The 22,497-nt window shown below is 43.8% G+C and overlaps 1 protein-coding gene and 1 long non-coding RNA gene across 5 annotated transcripts in view; one reads left to right on the forward strand and one right to left on the reverse strand.

The window, feature by feature from the left end:
• The window catches only part of FKTN (fukutin), a 47,770-nt gene that overhangs the window by 13,556 nt on the left and 11,717 nt on the right, over positions 1 to 22,497 (forward strand). The window contains exon 9 of one of the 4 annotated variants that reach the window (XM_051642000.1): positions 2,560 to 5,761. The exons of 1 other annotated variant lie outside the window; for it this stretch is intronic. In XM_051642000.1, coding sequence (XP_051497960.1) covers positions 2,560 to 2,773 — 214 coding nt within the window. In that variant the 3' untranslated portion in view covers positions 2,774 to 5,761. 2 more of the 4 variants (XM_051642002.1, XM_051642001.1) reach the window with 2 other exon arrangements.
• On the reverse strand, positions 1,835 to 18,376 carry LOC127395300 (uncharacterized). The gene is made up of 3 exons (XR_007891773.1): positions 18,306 to 18,376; positions 17,554 to 17,626; positions 1,835 to 1,916 (listed from the first exon to the last, which is right to left on the reverse strand). It is a non-coding gene; the product is annotated as an uncharacterized LOC127395300 (long non-coding RNA).

Genomic DNA, 22,497 nt, shown 5'->3' on the forward strand with positions numbered 1-22,497 from the left:
CTAGTTCTGAACTGGTGTTTCTTAGGATTGGTTCACTGTACTTAATCCATACAGAAAAGGAGCAAGAAAACTGCTTTGTTTTACCATTATAAAGGCCCTGAGAGAACATGGCAGTTCAGGATGCTTAGCCAAACAATTCCAGATATGTCTTATTCAGATACTTTCTCAGAAAGAGAAAATAGATCACAGCTTTTTAACTGTGAGATGTGATGACTTAGCATGCTTGACCTGAACGGTTGGGAGAAGGTCAGTCAAAAGAGAAATGATTGTTTGATTTGATGAATCCTAAATCCTCTTTAACACTTTTGAAGGAATCTCATATATGGCACCCACAAGAGATACTGGTTGCTACTAGATCGTCACAGATAAATGTGGAAGATCTGTTCCCAAGTTAATTATGTTTTTTAAAATTAAGGGTAAAAACCAGTTTCTTCAGAAACCTAAATATATGCATAGGCATACATTCTACATATCTTGCTAAATACAAGTATGAAGAATGTAAGCATTTATCTCAAAAATATTTTTAATAGTAATTTTTAGTCTCTGTTGCCTTGGAGAGCTGGTTTCTAAACCTTACATATCTGGTTGCATGGTTTGCTTTTTCATGTACACGAATACATTCTCAGCATTGCAGGCACAAGCCAGCATGTACATCCTCCTTTTCTTGTCTTGGAGTTAGAGCAGTTGAGACCTCCTTTTTGCTTAAAACAATTTAATGCTTGACAATTGCTTTCTTCAGCAGAGAATAAGTATTTAAAAAACCTGAATTTAGGAATCAAATCTATACTGTGTGCTTGAATCTTTAAAATGAGTTAATTCTGTAGGTTCTTTCCATAGCGGACTTTGTGTAAGTGTAAAATCTTTTCAGTACTTTTATCTTCAAAGATTGATGAGACTGGAATTGCACAAAAGAATGGTGAGCAGTGAATAAGTACAAGAGAACGTAGCTTCATTCCAGCCCCTTGGAATGAGCAAATGACAGAGTGTGAAGTATCACCAAATGCTACATTTTTCATCAGTGAATGTAAACATTTGGTTTTAATAGTAGTTAAATAATTATTTTGGTGAAATTACCAACAAATTCTTAACTTGCAAATTAGTTAAATTCTCCTTAGCATTACTATTCAGAGTTCACCCTCTGGAGGTACATTATTTCAGTGGTTTGCTGATAGCTTTTGTGTGTGCATGCCCACTACAGTTCAGATAGATGAATAATATCTTGGGTTAATAACAGCTAAATAGCTATTTGATGATTATAGATCCACAAATGAAGCTTCTTTACTTTTTTTTTTTTTCCCTTGATAGCTGGCGTTTTTTTAATTTTTGTTTTAATTTAGAGCTAATCAGTAGTCTCTGGGTATGTATCCAAAAGTGCTTGATGACTTTTTTTCTCTCCTTCCATTTAAGGCAAAAAAGCAAGGTTGTTTTATTTTCTGAGACTGTCCACTCGGCCCTTAGAAAGAAAATTAACTTTATGCTTAGAGGAACAGGTGTGGTTTATAATTTATGCAGTGCAGAAATCTTTTAACCTTCTTTTTCAAAAGGTCTGAGTGCTTATGGTTTAATTTTAACCTGTGAGAAGGAATTTTAAGGTTACTTTTTTTCCATGGAAGACTTCACAACTTCCGAAGTTGGAGGGATCTTCTGCAGGAATAGTATGTAGGCTTTGGTATTTACTTGTTTAACAAAACCACTCTGAGGAATTTTAAGGTTACTTTTTTTCCATGGAAGACTTCACAACTTCCGAAGTTGGAGGGATCTTCTGCAGGAATAGTATGTAGGCTTTGGTATTTACTTGTTTAACAAAACCACTCTGACACTGTGCTCCTATAGGATGTCGTTCAGATCAAACTGTGAGATTTACCTACCTTACGTCAGTATATGCCAGGATATAGGCAGGGCTTGTGTTGGCTCACCTAGAGAAAGCAGCAGGTACAGAACAATGTTGGATTGGTAAAATAAATTATTTAGAGAATTTGAATGGGCTGAGATGGTTTCAGAAAGTACAGGGTGGAAGCTATATCTTAATTCTTTGCAGCTGCTCCGAGTCTGACACCATGTTTAAACATGGGTACGGAAGGGGAAATGCGTGCTTGCTTTGGTAAGATTGAAGAAGGTAAAACATGTTTTCAAGAAAGCCCTGACTCGTAATAAAGTACTTAATGCTGCTTTTATCAAAATCTTCCCTGCCAAATAACATGTAACGTCCACTTGACACCCTTCTAAGTGAGGTAACTGTCAAATCCAGTTTGTAATTGGCAAGGTAGAGAGACAAGGAATAACTTATTTCCTATAGGTGGCAGAGAGAGATGAGAATAAGCAGCAAAGGAACTAGAAATGCTCCTTCCTAAGAACACATGACACATTACTGTTTATAAAACCATCCCTGTCCGGTATGTAAATAATAGCTCATAGATAGAAAGCTATGAAATAAGAAAATAAAAAAAGAAGTTAAATGTAATATGGCCACTCGCTGCAGTTGTCTGCTTTCTCTGTGAACTTACTTAGAGGTGTATGTCAGTCTTCTGCCAGTGATCATGTGTTTTTGTTGTGACACAGGTATCTGTTTCCAAAGTTTACTCTGTGTTGGACTGAATTTGTAGAACTCAAGGTACATGTGCCCTGTGAAACCCTTCAGTATGTTGAAGCCAACTATGGGTCGGATTGGAAGGTTCCTGTGAAGATGTGGGACTGGAAGAGCTCACCACCCAATGTGCACTACAATGGTGTCTGGCCTGTTGATGAGTGGGATGATGTCATTCAAGTCTACTGACCACCTGACTTCTAGCTGAGCATGCCAGCTGTATTTGAAACTGTCAGTTTCTGTTTTCCTATTTCCCAAAGGCATCAACTTCCATTCCTTTTGTAACTTCCTATCTGTTTCCTAAGGAGACATTTCCCTTTTTTTTTCTTTTTTGCTTAACAGGTATTTTTTCATCTTCATCCTGCATTTTCCAGGTAGTTAAAGGAGAAGATTAAAAGCACCTGAAAATAAAGGAAGCTGAAAGAAAAGCTGCACAAAGGGAATAGAAAGGAAATGTTGCAGTAAACATGGGCAGTTTAAGAGTAAACAGCAGCCAGCTGGCTTAAACTTTCCTGGGAGCACCAAAACCTTGGGACTGCTCAATTCTCAAACTTAAAGAGAGGGATAGGATGGAAAAATGCCAGAGTAGTTCCTCTTCCCTCAGAGGAGATTCTGTGAAAAGTTCAAATTTTAAACGTCAGAGTTATGACTACCTCAGGTGTGCTTGATTGCAGATTGGTACAACCCTGTGATACACACCAAGTTGCTCTTGGGAGTGGAATGTTTCCATGACACAGAACCTGTGTCACCCACCTGCTTTACATGTAGCAGGTATTTGGTAATGGCGTAATGCTAAGTGAGTAGAAGGAGTAACTAGCTATCCACACCAGACATCATCAAACAGTAGCTGGGTTTTCTGTGAACTATCACCAGTACAGGCATTTGTGACAGGGAATGTTACCTGCTGTTTTTCCTTTTCTTCTCTTTTTTAAGAGCATGAAGGTGTAGGCTGCACAGATACCTTTCCCATAAAGTAATAAATATTCTGGTTTTTTATGCCCACTTCTCCATTTAAGAGTGTTGACCAGATTTTAGAAAATTACAGCTGTCCCTGCTTTCTTACAAGTAGGTAGAAATGCCAGTATTGTTAGCACCCTGTTTAACAGGGCCTCACAGGAAAGAGATCTCAGAGAATCGCAGCTCTTTTCTCTAAGACTGAGCAGAAGTGTGTACATACACCAACTGTTCCATCAAATTTGCAAAATCAAACTCGTCAAACTGCAAGTGAGTGTAATACTAGGTTTTGGATGGGAATAGAGTGGAAGCCTGATAGCTCCCTCCTCCTGCTGCTGCTTGTGCTTTTGGTCAGTGAGGTAAGAGTTCTTCCGTATTTTGGAGAGGGATAATAGCTTTTGTATGAGCGTGCTTTTCCAAGTTTTTCCAGTCCTATGCAGGGCAGACAAGGGTACTTGGCTGCTAGTGGGTTACAACTATAGTGTACAGTACAGACCAGGAGTTCTTGTTAACCAGGGTCAAGGTACTGAATGGAGCTCGTGTTTACTTGTAACAAACCTGTATCTGCTTTCTCCTCACTAAAGCAGAAAGAATATCTGTGTCACAGCTCTTCCACTTCCCCTGGGTAGAGGTAGGTTGAGTCTGTGTTTGCATCTTGGTGATCTGCAGTTGTCAGCTGTGTAATGCTAGAATCACTTAGGTTGGAAAAGACCTTCAAGATCATCAAGTCCAACCATTAACCCTGCTCTACCAAGTCCAGCACTAAGCTATATTCCCAATAGCCAAATCTAGACGACTTTTCAACCAATCTAGGGATGGTGACTCAACCACCTCTTTGACAGCATGTTCCAAAGTCTGACAGCCATTTCAGTGGAAAAGTTCTTCCTCATGTCTAGTCTAAACCTCCCCTGGCACAGCTTGAGGCCATTTCCTCCTGTTCTATCACCAGTTACTTGTGAGAAGAGACCAGTGCCTACCTCTTTACAACATGCTTTTAGGCAGTTGAAGAGGGTGATGAGGCCTCCTGGTCTCCCCTCAGCCTCCTTCAGTCTAAACAGCCCCAGTTCCCTCAGCTGCTCCTCATAAGACTTGTTCTCAAGGCCCTTCACCAGCTTCACTGCCCTTTGGACACACTCCAGTACCTCCATGTCCTTCTTGTATTGAGGTGCCCAAAACTGGACAAAGTATTTGAGGTATGGCCTCACCAATGCTAAGTACAGGAGGCATGGTCCCCTTCCTGGTCCTGCTGGCCACACTATTTCTAAACAGGCCAGGATGCTGTTTACCTTTTTGGCCACCTGAGCACACTGCTGGCTCATATTCATCTGCCTATCAGTCAGATCCCCAAGGTCCCTTTCTATTGGACAGCTTTCCAGCCACTCTTCCCCAAGCCTGTAGCATTGCATGGGGATGTTGTGGCCCAAGTGCAGGACCTGGCACTTGGTCTTGTTGAACTTCATACAGTTAGCTTCAGCCCATCAATCTAGTCTGTCCAAGTCCCTCTGTAGAGCCCCCCTACCCACAGGCAGATGTGTACAGTTCTGGAGAGATGAAATAGCTACTGCCACAAGGCAGTCCTACTCCTGTGCTGTTCCAGATGTGCTCTGGGGATTCCTGCTTTTTTTGTCCTGGAGTATGCTGCTTGTTGTCTCCTGCCAATCCTTTTTGGTTCCAGCAGTCTCCTGCCACTGAAGAACTGAAGTAAATTATTTAGCTTCTGGCAACAGCTTGTCATGCTGTCTCTTCAATTGGAGTGGTAACTTCTTTAGCTTTGCCTAATTAAGAAGGGAGATGTAAAAAACCTGTCATGCTGTTTACTTGATAAAGTAAATGTTACATCATAAGGGGTAATTTCTCAGGTAGATTTTTTTGTAATTTTTCCTTAAAATGAAAAAAGCCAATGTCCTTACAGTTTTCATGTTCAGAACTCCATTGCTTTGAAGTTCTTTGTCTAGTAACATACAATAAGCCTGTACATTTTTCAAGTGTGATAGATGTTTAAGAGTAAAGGAAAAGACTGTCAGAAAATTATAATCCTCCCAAATTTTTGGCTTAATATTTTTAGATGGAAAGACTAATGGGAAAAAAAAATGCATGAATCTGAAAGGGAGGATGTCTTAAATAGTTGATTGTACCTGTTAGTTATTGTTCGGGTTAAAATATTTTCAGAAGATACAAATGTATAGTTAACATTTAATAAAAGGAGTCTAATTTGCAGCTCAAGATGTTGTTTCATCTTTTGTTTTGTCATCTTGGGCAGCATTTAACACTTAACTGCAGTTACCATGACAGTGCACAGACAAGAATCAGGAGCCGTTTCTTACACTGCTTATAGAATGTCTACCTTGAGCTTTTATACTTGGACACAACAAAGATACTTGAAATAAAGCGGGTGCCTGTATGTAGAAGAAAGGATCCTGCAACTGCCCAAACAAATTGCACTTCTGCATGTTTCCTGTCATCCTCTGTGCATCCTCTTCAGAAGTGCTCTGGAGAGCAGGGCACTTTCTAAGTTCTCTTCATGTCATGCATTTAAGGTCTTAACTAGCAACACGCAAAGTACTTTGACTTTCTTGTAGCAAACAAAGGACATAAGTATAACTGGTAAAGATAGCAGAGCCTATTCAAGGGATGCCCATGAGCTGAGAAGAGGGCTGCCAGATAATCAAAGCTCCAGAATAACTGCAAGAAAAGACTGAAGAAATAGGTCTGCCTGAAGAGAAAGTACCATAAAGAGTGCTTTTCAAAAGCCATAAAAGATGGTTACAAAAAGGAAGATGTGTGTTCTCCCTTTCCGTGTTTGTCAGGAAACAGAGGTAAATGAGAGGAATGCAAAATGAGGTTGCCTGCATAGAATACTGGAGTATTTTACGTGTGGAAATGAGTGAAGCCTTTGACTGGGAGGGTCTCTGAGAATACACCAGACAAATGTCAGCCAAGACTGTAGTTAAGGATTGACTGTAGTTAATGCTGTCTTTCAGCTGGAGGGAGTTCCTGTTTCCCATGATTCCGCGGCAGTTCTTGACAACTTCCCGCTTTTGCAAAATGGAAATTGGAATAATAACTTTTGCATGAGTTCAAGGAATGTTATCTTTCTAGAATCAGACACTAGAGCTCATACTGGGCATGACGGTGAACCACCACCCCACTGTGGAAATTACAGGAACTGGCAGCATCTTCATCACATGAAAAATCTGATGGTTTACCACAGGAGTCTGATGCAGCTCTTTGGAAGGGTATGTCTGAGCCACACTGAGGCTGTGGAACAAGCTTGGAATTCCTGCACAGAACAGTGGATGCCTCGCTACACAGGGCAGTGAATGTCTGAGGGAGGTGCTGATACTCTTGATCTGTCTAGAAGGAATCTTCTGTAGGGCCACCACTCTTAAAGTCAGAAATGGAAGGCAGACAAAACTCTGATCATAGGAGAGAGTCCTGAAATGGCCAAGTCTTTTTCTGCTGTCCAAATTAAGCAGAAGAAGCTGACTTTGGTAATTTCCCTTGAAACAGTCTGGGAGGTGCTGGTTCCTGATATTAAACAGTTTGCATCCTTTTCTACTTCAGAATTTCCTCTTTCATCTTGAGCCTTAAAAGTCAGTCAAGTCAAGAGAAAAACAGCCTCTGCTTTGCACTGTCAGTTGGAATTGTTTTGCACAGATTAATTAGATGTTCACAGAACCACTGAACAGTAGGGGTTGAAAGGGACCTCTGGAGACCATCTAGTCTAATCCAACTGCTAAAGCAGGTTCATCTTGGCACAGAGTTGCATCCAAGTGGGTTTTGAATGTCTCCAGAGAACTCAACTGCCCTGGGCAGCCTGTTCCAGTGCTCTGTCACCCTCAAAGTAAAGAAGTGTTTCCTCATGCTCAGATGGAACTTCCTTTTTTCCAGTTTGTGCCCATTGCCCCTTGTCCTCTCACAGGGCACCACTGAGAAGAGACTGGCCTCATCCTCCTGACACCCACCCTTTAAGTATTTGTAAGCATTGCTAAGATACCCCCTCAAGTCTTTTCCAGGCTAAACAGACGCAGGTCTTTCAGCCTTTCCTCATAATAGTGATGCTCTGGTCCCCTAATCATTGATGTTAACTGAGTAACATCCATGTAATAATGCAGAGACCTTTCTTCTTTCCAAGAATTGTCTTGTCATGGAGCAATGACTTTCAGGAACTTGGTTGTGTCCTTTACTGCTTGTTGGCAGAATTATTTGAGTTTGCACAGCAGTTTAAGCAGCTACCTAATTGTTTTATTTCTCTTCATGTAATTCTATAACACCTCCATCTCTCCTGCCCTGCCTGTCCCTCCTGAACAGCCTGTAGCCCTTCATCCCAGCACTCCTGTCGTGGGACTCATTCCACCAAGTCTCACTAGTTCCAGTGAGCTTGTAGCTCTGGGACCTGACCAGCACTTTCCCAAAGGCCCTGGAAACTCAGTGCAGAGCCTCTCCCTGGGGCATTCTGGGCATTCCAGCTCAAAACCTCTGTTGCAAACGGGATCAACAAATCTCAATAGTGTTGCAAAGTTCAAAGCAAGGATGGGAGGAAGATTTTTATTTCAAAACAAAATTGATTTCACTCACATGCTGTCATATAGGCATGTGTCATCTGCATCAGCTAAATGTGCATTTCCACCTAGTCTGAACAGAATCACAGAATCATGGAATATTAGGGAATATTATGGGTTTAAAGGGACCTCTGGAGATCATCTAGTCCAACCCCCCCTGCCAGAGCAGGATCACCTAGAGCAGATGGCACTGAATGGCATCCAGGTGGGTTTTGAATGTCTCCAGAGACAGAGTCCAGAACCACCCTGGGTAGCCTGTTCCAGTGCTTTTCCACCCCCCAAGTAAGGAAGTTCCTCCTCATGTGTAGATGGAACTTCCTGTGTTCAAGTTTGTGCAGTTACCTAGTCTGCCACTGGGCACCTCTAAAAAACCAGTGGCCCCATCCTCCTGACACCCACCCTTTAAGCATTTATAAGATCCTTCCTCAGTCTTCTCTTCTGCAGAATAAAAAGACACAAGTGCCTCAGACTTTCCTCATAAAAGAGACGTTCGAGTCCCCTAATCATGTTCATAAACATTTGCTGTATCCTCTCCATCAGTTAGTTCCCTGTCCTTCTTGAACCAGGGAGCCCAGAACTGGACACAGGACTCCAGATGCAGCCTCACCAGGGCAGATTACAGGGAAAAGAGAACCTCCCAGGATGCATCAAGATGTTAATGTGGTCTGGCAATGACTTCTGTCAGCTCCCTCAGAACTCGCAGGTGTATCCCATCAGAACCCATGGACTCGTAGGTACCCAGGTTACTTAATTGATCTGTGATGTGATCCTCCTCAACCAAAGGAAAGTCTTCCTTCTTTCAGATTTTCTCTGTTACCTCCAAAGTCTGGGACTCCTGAGGGCTGGCCTGAGCAGTGAAGACTGAAGCAAAGAAGGCATTCAGTAACTCCTCCTCTTCTGCATCCTCTGTCACCAGAGCACCTGCCTCATTCAGCAGCTGGCCCACATTATCTCTAGTTCTCCTTTTGCCTCTGGTATACTTGAAGAAACCCATTCTATTGACTTTGACATTCCTTGCCAGGTTTAATTCCAAGGAGGTCTTGTTTTTTTCTTGTTTCATCCCTGCATAATCTGATACCATTCCTCTAATCTTCCCAAGTGGTCAGTCTCTTCTTCCACATACTTTAAACTTCCTTCTTCCACTTGAGCTTTTCCAAAAGCTTCCCGGTCAATGATGCAGGTCAAACAATGTAGTGTCAAATGCCTTACTACAGTCAAGATACACAACATCCCCAGCCTTTCCCTCAGCCAATAAGTGGGTCACCTTATCATAAAAGGAGATCAGGTTTGTCAAACAGGACCTGCCTTTCATGAACCCATGCTGACTGGGCCTGATCACCTGGTTGTCCTGCCTGTGCTGCATAATGGCACTCATGGTGAGCTGCTCTATAACCTTCCCCAGCATCAAGGTCAGTAATTCTCTGGATCCTCATTTCAGCCCTTCTTGTAGAGGGATGTCACCTTTGCCAATCTCCAGTCTACTGGCACATCTCCAGTTACCCAGGACTGCTGGTAAATGATGGGAAGTGGCTTGATAAGCATTTCTGCCAGCTCCCTCAATACTCTTGGGTGTATCCCATCCGGTCCCACAGACTTGTGTATCTCTGTGTGGTGCAGCCTGTCACCAACCATCTCCTCTTGCATCATGGGGGCTACAAATTTCTCCCCTTCCCTGTTGTCCAGCTCAGAGGACCAGGTACCCAGTGAACAACTAGACCTACTACTAAAGACTGAGGTAAAGAAGGCATTAAGTACCTCAGCCTTCTCCTCATCTCTGGTCTCTATGTGTCCCCTGGTATCCAATAAGGGACAGAGTCTCTCTTTAGTCCTCATCTTGTTCCTAATACATTTAAACAAGTGCTTCTTGTCATCTTTGACAGCCACAGCCAGGCTGATTTCAAGCTGGGCTCTGGCCCTCCTGATTCTCTCCCTGCACAGCCTCATGACATCCTTGTAGTCCTCCTGAGTAGCCAGCCCTTTTTTCAAAGGCCACACACTCTCCTTTTTTTCCCTGAGTATCAGCCAAGTCTCTTTATTCAGCCAGGCCATTCTTCTTTCCTGCCAGCTCATCTTCCGGCACACAGGCATGGCCTGTTCCGATGCCTTTAAGATTTCCTTCTTGAAGAGTGTCCAGCCTTCCTGGACTCCTTTTGCCCTTCAGGACTACCTCCCAAGGGACTCTGTCAACCAGTCTCTGAGACAGGTCAAAGTCTGCCCATCTGATGTCCAAGGTGCCAGTTCTGCTGACCCTCCTCCTTACAACTTCAAGAATAGAGCACTTTCTCATTTTGTGGTCACTATGCCCAAGATGGTCTCTGACCATGACATCCTCCACAAGCCTGTCTCTGTTGATCAACAGCAGGTCCAGCAGAGCACCTTCCCTAGTAGGCTGTCTCACCAGCTGCATCAGGATTGTTGTTCTTTATACACTGACAGAACTTCCAGGACTGTTCCCTCTCTGCTGTATTATGTTTCCAACAAGTGGAAGGGTAATCAGCAAAGACAAGGCACAGCTGGAGCTGAACTTGGATAAGGACATAAAAAATAGCAAGTGTGTTTCTTCAGGTACATCAGACAACAAGGGAAGTTGAAAGAAACTCTTAACTCCTTGTGATGAGTGAAACAGGGGACCTGGCTACAACTGACAAGCAGGCATCTGAGGTACTCCATACTTTTTGCCTCAGTCTTCACTGGCAAGTGCTTTAGCCATGCTGCTCAATTCACAGAAAGCAAAGGCAGGGACTGGGAGAATAAAGTACCACTCATCACAGGAGATTAGGTTTGAGAGCATCTAAGGAGCTCAGCTATACATAAATCTATAGGACCTGATGAGACGTATCTGTGGGTCTTGAGGGAACTGACAGATGAAGTTGCTAAGCCACTATAGAACATATTTGAAAAGTTGTGGCAGTTTGGAGAAGTTCCTAGTGATTGGAAAAGAAGAAGCTTCATGCTTATTTTTAAAAAGGTGCTTCAGACTTGCATTTCATCAGCCCAGCCATTTCTGTTTCTACCACTTCAAAACCAAGACTAAACAAGTAGCCCTCCTTGACATAAAGGAACTAATTGCAGTGCGTTTTACCCAGTTACCTCCTATCAGAAGAGTTAAAACTCTTGAGTATAGCTACTTCCACACAGAGTTAGTGTTGAACTCTGTGGCCTCTCCTCTTGAACTGACGCCCTGTTTATTACTGCTGCTGTCTGGAGTGGTATCTCAGAAGCCCTTTGGGGCAGCAAGAGCATCTTCTGTTGAAAAGTCTGCATGTTTGCTCTTCTGGTACTTGTAATCATCACACATTGTCAGCATTCAGGCTTGGTCACCTGTTAGTAACAACCCTTCCAGCTGCTGTGAAAGAGATGGATTTGTGAGCAAACATGGAAAGGGAGAGAAGATTAAATGGGTGACAGCCGGTAAAGACAAGAGCCAGGCCAGAGCTGGGTTTTTTAAATTAATTATTTTGAGAAGACAAGATACATTTGTGGCATGGGGAGGGCGTCCTCCATGTCTCCCCAGACATACGGTGCCTTACCCCTTGGAGAAACTCTATCTGTACACATGGATGCCTTGCAAACTTACTTTTTACCTGCAGTTGTTTCCAGACATATTCCTAGAGGAAATGCACAAAAATCACAAGTTCTTACCTAGGCATGAAAAGACACTGCTTGAATTAAGCAACAGTATTCACAAGCACACCCATCATGACTGTAGTTATACTGGCATGCAGGCATTTATTCCAGAGCAGGTATGTTTTACCAGGTGAATGAGGAAAGCAAGCACACACCTGCAATCTTAACTCTCACTCTGGTCTACAAAGGAGGAGTTATACCAGTACAGATTATATTCCTGTATCCCCCAGGTAAGGGGTCCACCAGATCTCCTGTGAGGAAGCCATGGAAGAGCACAGAAAACAGCATTACCTGTTCTTGTTTTGACTGCCCTATTTTCCAAGGCCTCCCCAGTATCACTTCTGAGCCTGTCTGAATTTAACCAATCCTTACTAATATTTTACCTGCAGACTGACATAAAGCTGCTTGAAACCTGGAGCTAGATGCTTTTAATTTTGACCAGACTGCTTCATCTCCCATTTCACTTCTTGTAACAAGAGGTTTCAGCAGATCTTGCACTGAATAGATACAAGGCTTTGTCACTGGGCCACACACACTCAGATTTCACCTACATATGGGCCTGTAATGGAAGAAACTGTGTTTGAAATGAGCCTAGTTCAACTTTTGTCCATGGTCATTGATGCTCATGTAGAGGCTTGGAGTCCTTAAACAAAAGGTGTGAGCAAGACAGAATTGTCCCTACTCGTAGTACTAGTTGATGTACTCCGTGATGTCAGCAACTACTGAGGCAGAAATGCCAAGCCCTACCACAGCACCTTCTGTCTTGCTAACCTCTTTCTGCCAACCAGGCCAAAACTGTAGGAAAACTGTGTGCAGCAGTGGCAGCTGGAAGCAACAGATTACACATGTTAAGTGACTTTGCAATTTTGAGACTCTTAAAACACAGAAGAGCTTGTGCTGTTAATAGTTTGTATTTGTGTGGCTGCCTTTCCCCTGGGACTCACAATCCAGAGTGGGCTGAAGAGGGACTTAATCTGAATTGCTGTGTGATACCTGAATAATTGCCAGGGTCTGTGCAAAAATGGGTGTCTACCTCCTGGAAAGGTGTTGCTGTCTGAACAGAACAGAACTGACAGTTCTGGGTCTGATATGTTCCCTGCTCATGCTAAAGGTACTGAGAAGAAAAGGTGGGAAAGCAGAACACATGAAGCTGTTCTAATAGTGTTACATTATTCAGGAAGGCTGGTTTACAGCAAAACACCTGATGAAGGCCAGTTTGTAGGGGGAGGAGAAAGACTGCCAGGGGTTTGGGAGTCACCAGTGCTTTGCATGTTAGGGGGTAATTTTATTTGTATGTGAGGGAAGGGGAAAACATGAAGTAGAGGGGAACAAGTATAAACTTCTCCTTTCTGACCTCATCCTTAGTGGGTACAAAGAGGGAAGGCATCTGATGCCAGCCCAGCTGCTCCAGTTTATACCAGAAGGGGCAAATCCAAACCAGCTACCAGGTGGGCATTACTGCCCTCCCACATAGTGTGGATCACGACCATGGCTCTAACAGTGACCAGTCACAGCTGGGAGGTTTCAGGCTATTCTTCCTTGTCCTCCCCAGCCCTCCCCCACTGCTTCTCATCCTCAGTCTCTGCCCCATTCCAGAGAGTTGGGTCACAAGCTTTACTTACAGGGGGAAAAAAAAACCCAAATCAAACCAACAAACAGGTCTGTGGGGGTGGGCAGAGGGGTGTGAGTGAAAATTAGTTGTGCTGATAAGCTTTCTGACTGTATTTTATTTTACTGAGGTTCTTAACAAATAATCTTTATGCAATACAAACCTGGCTTATCAGGCTAATGCAGATTGTCTGAAATCCTTATCTCCATGGGCCAGTTAGCTGGAGTGATCCCCTTTTCACAATGAATAGAGAATGAAGAGCTGCACACAAGCCTGTCCCTCCCTCCTTCCAATCATTGCCATTTACTGGCAGTGAACCAAAAGGCTCTGATTTCCAAACTCATAAATAACGAAGGCGCTTCAGAGCTGAGCTGTCCTGTGCTTTGAAACAGTTGCTCAGCTCTGCAAGGAGCCTGAGTCAGCCAGGAAGGGCACCGGGGCAGGGCTGCAAAGGGGAAAAAAGGAAGAAGTCCTTGGTTTGTTGCACCTTTCTGAGAAGATCTGCCTATGTTTAAGCTGACTTTTAATGCTAGAGACAGAGCAAGTTCCTCATGAGCACAGATGCTTCCCTTCTTCTAACTGTTGTCAGCTGACCTGGCCCCTGACATTTGTTTCCTTGGCATGTTTTTTTGCTCCATAGATTTGCCCGCTGTGTGCTGGAGAGAAGCTGCTGCTATTCGTAGGTTGAAGATTTACGGTGAGAAAAGTCCCTGCTGCTCAGGAGCAGGGTTTTTCTTCATTCTGTTCATGCTGTATATGTATTTTCCATACTTTCTGTGGATGAAGTTTGTGTCCCTGGGGAATGGATGGCAGCTAAATAGCTCTCTTGCCTCTTCTGGGGACAGAAGCACGGCAAAAAAATAATAGGAACTGTGAGGAACTTTTATTGTTCTGGCTGCTGAGCTCTGGGGAATATATATAAAAGTCCATTTCTGGAAACACACGATGAAACAAAGAGATGCTGCTGTTGTCTCTGATCTGTGATGTTTTCCCTTTCTAGGATAACATGAGATGCCAGATGATCTGCACCAGATCTTTAATTCCAAAATACAGCATGGGCCTGTACTGACGTGACTAGGCCTGCTGAACACAGGGTCTGAATTTTATCCACCAACATGTGCTGGTTCCCTCTTTTTTGCCTCTTCCCATTTTGAATGGTTTTCTGATCAAGAGACAAGTGTCTAGATTCATCATTCAGTGCAAGGGAACCTGATGAAGCTGTAGTTGTACAGAGAAATAAGGGTCTACAGACCAAACAGGTTTCCCACAGCATGCAGCACAGAGAAGTAATAGCAGACTTGCTGTCAGTTCCTCATTCCTCTTGGCATCTGGGCAAATGCCAGTACGAAGGATTAGTTTAGCAACAGAGATGAATTCTTCAAAGCTGGAGAGCTTTTGTACTTCAGGATATAGTTTATCCCTTTGTATTGATACTAGTTAACTGATAAATCCAGGAATAAGAATTACACCAAAGCATGAATATATCTTGGCAGTACCTCTACCTTGGACCATGGACATACAGCTGCCATGTGGTACACTGGGCACCTTGCTACATCCCAGAGGTGCAATTGCTCTCAAGCTTTGCACATTACACAACCCAAATCACATCAGCCAGCAGAAGGGAGGAGTTACTGCTTCCAGGTGCCACTAAGGCTTGAGCCCCAGTCTCTGTACAACATACAGTGAACAGGCAGCTCTCTGTGTTGCCACTCATAAAAAAAAACCTGCTCTGTGTAAATGACTCTGCTCATGCTTCCAGCACACAGAAGTCTCATACGATGGTTGCTTCCTAGCTTTTGTTCTCGTGCTTTATCCCCAAAAGACAGATGTGGTTTCCCCTTCTTGCTTCAGAGAGGAGGAGAAATTGGAAAAATAAAAGGGCAGGATGACTTCATGATACTCTGCATTCTCCCTGTTTAACTAGACAGCATTTTTCAGTTTCACTGCTGTTGCCAGGAGTAAGAAACACACATTGCACTGCAAATCTATTTAGGTGGTATCTGTGAACAGCTGCCATCATGCAGGTCTTCAGAGACTCCCAGACAAACACAGCAGACATGACTGAATGTGTAAAGCAACATCAGCAACTCCAAACGTAGCTGTGAGGATGGAGGTACTCCTGGAAAGAGATACACACAATTAGCCTTGGGTGATTTTATTGTAGCATTTCTACTGGAGGATTAAATTCAGTTGTGTCTCTTTTCTTCTAGAAAGTTTAGGTTTTGTTTCCTTGGAAGGCTCAAAAACCTCTTATGGTTGCCTCGCTTTACAGATGTCCCTCTGTACAATGAAAAAATGTCCCAAATCTTCTTCTTTTCCTGGCTTTGATATGAATGTGTGTGAGAGGATCCAGCTCATGCTACCTGCAGTTTCTCCTGATTTGAAGATCTGTGTCCCCAGTTATTTTCCATTCAGCTGTTTCTCAGCTTGGTGTTTCACCCCTTCATCACGGGGGGATGTCAGAGATGCAGACCTAGTTCTGTTGAAACCACCAGCTACTCTTGTCTTGCTGGAACCTGAACTTCATCCATCTCCCCTTCTTATTCTGGATGAGCTTGACTCAGCCCCAGTTGATGCCCTTTTTTGCTGCTGAGTTTTGCAGCATGTCCCAGAAGTCTTGGTGTTCAGTTTTATTCTAGCCTGCCTGTTCAGTTGCTACATGAGAGTTAGCTGCTCTTCTCTGTGGATGGTCTTGGACTGTGCTTGTGGGAGATCTGTTTCGCAGGCTTACTCCTTCTCTCCTGAGCCTACAGCTGGGTTGGTCTGGTGGGTCCTGCTGCCTTTCTCACAGTTGCCACCTCAGCCAAGTCTCTGAACAACTGGACCATGTAGCAGCTTGTGGGCAATAAAAAGATAGCATGGTGGGTGTGATGTTTGCAGGCCCTGAGTGTGTTTGTACCCATGTCACTGCTTTGTTCCCGGCAGTGGGGAGAGGTGTGGGCTACAGCTTGGGAAGCTCTCTCTTGAATGCCAGAGCAACGATTAGGTCTGCTTTGCTCCCAGCTGAGGGGGCTGTACCAGTGAGCATGGGGAAACTGTGTTTTTGGTTCTTGCATGTGCAGGACCCTTCTACCCAGCTCCTTTCTGCAATGGGTCTAGATGGACCCCACTGAACTACCCAGAGGGAAACCAGAAGGAGCCACACAACGTGGCCCTTTTCAAAGGTGATGGCTGTTCCTGATAATGCCAACTGGCTCAGCTTTCATTTCAACTTCCTGAGGACTAATGCAGACAGATCAATTAGAGACTGCACACAAAAAGCTGAAGCTCCTCAACCCTCCCCCAGATAATAAAAAAAATATGCCCTTGCTTTTCTCCTTCCTTGAAGTCCCCAGGAGAGAATTAGCTGGTGCTGCAGGTGCAGCCGTCCTGCGGGGTGGTGAGAGCAATGAATAGTAAGGTTTTTAGCTCAAGCACACTAAGGCTGTTCAGCAGCCATTGGATAATCCTCCGTTAATCAGATTATGTAAATTACTACTTCAGCATCCCTATCCCATCTCTTGTCTCCCTGCTCTCCAAGCTGGAAATAAAAGGCACTCTAAAAAGAAACATTTAAACTGCAAAAAGGCAGCACTGGTGAAAGGGATGGGCAGAGGGTGCTGAGAGGAGAAGCAGTGGAGCAAGGCTTTGTTTATCTGCAGACAGGCTTTCCTGCTTGGCAAAGCAGCAGGAGACACCAGGAAAGCAAAGGTCAGGAGTGGGTTCTGCCTGTGTATTTATGGTGTCTTGGTACCTCCTTGAAGAGGGCAATGCTTGCACATGCCTGGAGGCCATGCTTTACCTTGGCATTTTACTTTTGGTGCACTGAAAAACCATACCTGACCTTCTCGGAGCAATGTTACCTCCTGCCCTTTCTTTCTTGTTCATGATGTGCTATGAGTTTGTTCATTCATAGTGTAAAGCACAGCACCCTAAACAAGGCTTGCGTGAGAGGTGCTGTCAGCAGTCTGGACTTAGTCACTGAACACAGTGAACAAACTGAATGAAGGGACAAATTTTCGAAAAGGGGCATTGAAGCTGTGAAGTCTGGACATGCAGAGGCTGTATCACATAAAACCTGCACTCATGGTTTAGTGCATGCATGGTAATCACAACCTCTGACTCTGGGCTTCATATAGAAGTATGTCTTCCTGTAACACTTGTCAGGAGACCAGACCATCACAGCAGCATCTTGCTTTAGTTTCACCAGTACTCAAAATGTGGTTTATGGCACTTACTTTATCTCTGAGGCTGTTACATTTTCACCCAGGTATGAGTGGTGGTGGGTTTTTTACACACTGGAGTAGAAACCTGAGGAAGGCAAGAGAGGTCAGTTAAAACTAAAACAGAGGAGCCGAGAGCTTATTTGTTCTTTGTGCAGCTACCAACAGCCACCCAGAAAGCTGAGCTGACCTACATTTTCTGTGTAATTCTCCTGGCTGAATGCAATTCCTTTTGTTTGTGACAAAGATGAAGCTGCCTCTCTCATGGCAGATGCAATACACTGGAGAAGAGGTTTTCTACCCCAGACGGCTTGTCACTGGGCTTTTGATACTCACAGATTATCAGGAAAATTTGTTCACCAGTCCTTCTCCACAATGTTGAATACATATCATGATAACTCATATCTTGTCCTCAGTGGGCAAAGCTCTCTGAAGGGCTACTCATGGGCTATTGAAAATATTGCACATAAAGTGTTCAGACCCTGCTGGTTTGATGGGCCAAGCTAATCACAGGGCATGCCTTGGTTTCATGGGCTCAAGTGACACCATTGGGGTGAAAACATGCTAACGTGTACATGGGGGACTTTATTGGTGTTACTGGAGCTGTTTTCCCCGTGCTGTGAAGTGAGAGGCTGAGACACCAGCTCTGCAGGAGTGACACGTAGTCCGGTGGAGAATGGATATCCTGGTTGAAAGTTTTAGGAACTTCTCGCTGACTTTGCAAAATCATTTAAAAAATGCAGATATGCAAATAAAGCAATTCTCACCTTGAGGTATTTTGTCCAAAATTCATCTTTCTTCCTCTGCCTGCTATTGGCTTTTGTAGAGCTAGTGGAAACAAAAGAGACATATAGCACAAATGTATGATAGCATACAGGTGAACTGAAAGAGTGATGGAGTGATTTCTGCATGCTGTGGGTCAGCACTGTCCTAGAGGAGCCAATGAACACCAGCTGAGCATCTGAAATACAGAGATATATTTTTAGAAAATGGAAACAAAACATTTGAAAATTAAATTTGAAATTAATTGTACAATCACTTCATCATCAACACAGCTGTAAGGGCATGCATTAATAACTGAAGGAAACTACGATGGCTTGTCTTTAAAAGCAAAGGAATAAAGCTACCTTTCAGAGTCAGTGAGTAGGTCTGTTTTTCCTTTGTGAAACAGACGGTGTTGGCATCATCATGAACCCTTGAGAGGCTGGATTTCCTGTAATTTCCCTTTGCACAACCATGCATTGCTGGTCCTGCAAGAGGAGCATTCTGAAGCAAAGACACTTTTAGTATGTCAACCTCAGCTGTTCTTAAGCAGCAACCTGCACTGAGAAGAGATGTTAGAGACATTCAGAGCAAATTCCCTTGTTCCTTGCAAGAGTTCACCTCTAAGAGCAAGACTCATGGTTTCAAAGACTTGCACATGAAGAAAGAGAACTGGCCAGAGTATGAAAAAGCCTGGCAACTCCTTGTGCATTGAATACACACAGCTAGGGATTGCGTGTTTTTCTTGAAACTGTAGTGGAAGTTAAAACTCTTGATCCTTATATTTTGTCATTAGTTAAAAGGCTGTTGTAGGTGGCATGAACACATCTGTCGCCAAAACCTGTCAGAGCTTATAATCTGGCCAGGAAGGTTTTCTTAAATTCAACTCCACATTTCTTTGAATCCCAGTACTGAGTGATGCTTATGTTGCTGCATGCAACCTGGCTAAGCTCAGCATTGTGTGCTGATTCTCTGAGATGATTGGCCTGTTTTCTATATTTTAGGTTATTCGCAAAGAACTGCAAATGTCTAAGTATATCTGTGTCAAAGGGAAGCTGAGATGCTTACCTCTTTTCTCTTGCTTCCAGTGAAAGGTTTAGAGAACCAGTAGGTTTTCAGTCTCTTTCTTCTGTGACTACATGTTTCCTTCAAGGCTATCAGCAAGTTTCAGCATCAAAAAAGACAAAATTTTTCGCTTCTGGAATTAAGCCCAAAAGTGTGGCTAGAATTCAAGGCACCCCCTGATGTGAATGTTTTGTTAACACTAACAAGAGATTCAAAACATTACAAAAAGCTCCAGATGATCAAAGTTTCAGCATATTTCAGCAGTCTGCATGCAGCTGCTGTTCTGAACCTCAAGCAGCCTCTTCCAGCTCTCAATATTCAAAATCTAACTAAATTTTCATTTTAAAGGGCAGTAGCCCAGATGTGTATAATTGCTTCTTATTGTTCCCATCTTTAGAGTGTGAACTCCCAGTGATAATGTGGCTCTGTGTTTGCAGCCTCTTGCTGTCCTTTCTCTGTCCATCACTTTCTGTGTGTTGCTTTCATCAGACTGAAAGGGGTCACACCACAAAGGGGGGGAAATAATCTGAACACAGGCCCATTTTCTGAAATCTCTGCTCACATTTAGGAAGAATTGTCGTTCATTTCCTGCTCATCTGCAATAGGAGTTTTGCTGCAGAAAGACAGGTTTTGAGGTCTGGCCTCAAATGCATTTGTTTTTGTTTGGTTTTGTTGTTGTTGTTTTTTTTTTTGGTTGGTTGGTTGTTTTTTTCCATCTGAGCATTAATCTGTCTTGCAGGATAAAGTCTTCTGCTCCCGCTTGCATACTGCACAGTCACACATCAGGAACAGCTTTTTTTCCTTTTAGAATGAGGGTTACTCCCCTAGGATGTTTCAGGTGCTGGAATTTAAATGCAGGCATGCTGAATTCCAAAAAAGGACATGAGAAACCCAGTTTTGAGGACATTTACACTTTGCAACCACTCCCATGTTCTTGACTTCTTCGAAGTGGCATCTCTCACATCTTCTGCTTTGCAGAGCCATATGTGTAAATGCTGTTGCATAAATTACTGGTAATGCAGGCAGTCTGTTGCTTCATCCAAGTCTAATTGATATCAGTATTTGGGATGCTGGGGCAAGCCGATGAGCTGACTGGAATGTAGCTCTTACAGAAAGTGAGTGCACTGAGTTCAGCACTGCTTCTGGTGGGAGGACGTGGTGGGCATGAGAGCAGACATAGGGAAGTGCAATGTCCTGTGGAGGGGATCAGTACTCTATGTTCAGTCTCAGTTCTCACCCATGAGAGGGCTGAGACTACCTTTTTTAATTTTCTCCCTAGGAAGAATATGTACCTGCCTGGCAGAGTGGGTCTCCATTCAGCAGGGTCCAGTACTGCTGCAAGAAAGCAACAGCTTCTGCATCTGCACACAAAGGGGCTGTACGACCCCAGTTACCCTGTTTGCATGTGCAGTGTTGCTCACCCCTCTTCTTTTTGTTGGGGCTGAAAGGGCTGTACTTTCTGAGCGAAGTAGCTGAAAAGGGAAAATGTGGCCATTATACCAACAAACATGCTGATACTGTCTGCAGTCTGGAGGCAGAGAACAAGTTACAAAATATGTTCTCCTTCCCCCCTGACGTTTGATGAACTGGCAACGGGTGGCTGCTAAGAACCAGGCCTGTTGCAGGCAAAAAATTGCCTGAAACTCCAAAGAAACTGTCAGGATGGAACCTGGCAGAAATTTTTGTCAGGAAGAGCACACCCAGGGTGCAATACTGCTTTCACTGTTCTTGTTCCCCTCTCCTTGCCCATGGCAACTATGGATTGCTCAAGGGAAAAGTATCCTCGGGACTGCAGGAGTGTATTGATACTATATTCCTCCTGCTGTCATGTGCCAGGTATGGAGAAGAAGCTGAATGAGTACCACTAGTGTGGTACAGTGATGCCACGCAATCACAGTTCAATAGGAAGTTTAATAAAGAGATGGGGAAGCTGACCTTCATGTATGACCTCTTCAGAGGAATCTGTCAGCATGGAAAACACCCTTAAAGTTGGTGTAAAAGTCAGCATCTCCGCGACATCTCATCAGCATTCCCAATGGCCTCCTGCATGCCGTGGGTTGCACAGCCTCAGCTGGGCTGCCACAGAAGGGTTTTGGAGGAGTTACTCTTTTGTACAACAGGAGGGAGACAAGGACACCTTGGGATGTGGCTGAAGCACTAAAGAGGTGTAGCGATGGCTTTCCTGAAGTACTTGGGAAGGAGCTAGGATAATCCTTTTTCTCCTCATGTTTCCTCAGTGAGGCAGGTCTCTCACCATGAGCCTGTCTCTGGAGAGGTGAAATGGTGAAAGTCATATCTGACAGCAACAGGAGCAGGATGCAGCTGTCTGGCATGGATATTTGAGTGAGAAACAGCAGCCCATCCAGTCTTTCTCCCTGGAAGGACAGAAACTTTCCTGGCTGTATATTTTATAGTGCTTTGTCTGGCCAGGTTTTGAAAGCCTTAGGCAGTTGATGTACCCAAGCATTTAGGGATAAAGACCTTCAGTTCCCTCCTCTTTGCATGCCCCTTTCTCTACCGGTTGTGTGCTGGCTGGAGCATCTCAGGGAAGATTGTGGGTAAATAATGTGTTCGAGGAGGTATCAGGGAGGAGGGGCACTCCACCACTTTCCAACATAAATTACATGGAAATTAGCCTTCTGTGAGGCCAAGGGCCCCTCTGGAATAGGGCCTTTAGTTAACATAACACTTGTGCTAAATGAGGCGGTTGACACAGCTTTCGGGCTGTAGTGCTGCTCCCAATTTACAGTGTGAAAGGGCTGAACCTCCAGTAGAGCTCTGCAGGGAATGACTTACCCTGGCTGGGACCTGGGGCACTTTCTCTCCAGAAAGCAATCACATCATTCCACCACTGGGTTGTTAACGTTTATGGGGACAATCCTGTTAATGGAAACTTTTGTAGTCCTTTTAAAAACTCAGTAGGTGAGCCCTACCTAGCCAACTTGCACTTTTGGGTGAGGTGCTCTGAGTAAGGCCTGGGTTTTCTTGGGGCTTGGTAGAAGAAAAACATACAGTGTGTTTAATGCTTCCTTAGCCTGGATGCAGGTGTTTTATTGTAGTGGGGTAATTAGCTGGGGCTCCTCTTTTTTTGCCACCCCTCTTCCCTTTTAGTATCCTGTTGCTGTCACTGTG

This window comes from Apus apus, chromosome Z (assembly GCF_020740795.1).
Source record: "Apus apus isolate bApuApu2 chromosome Z, bApuApu2.pri.cur, whole genome shotgun sequence".
Taxonomy (NCBI): Eukaryota; Metazoa; Chordata; class Aves; order Apodiformes; family Apodidae; genus Apus; species Apus apus.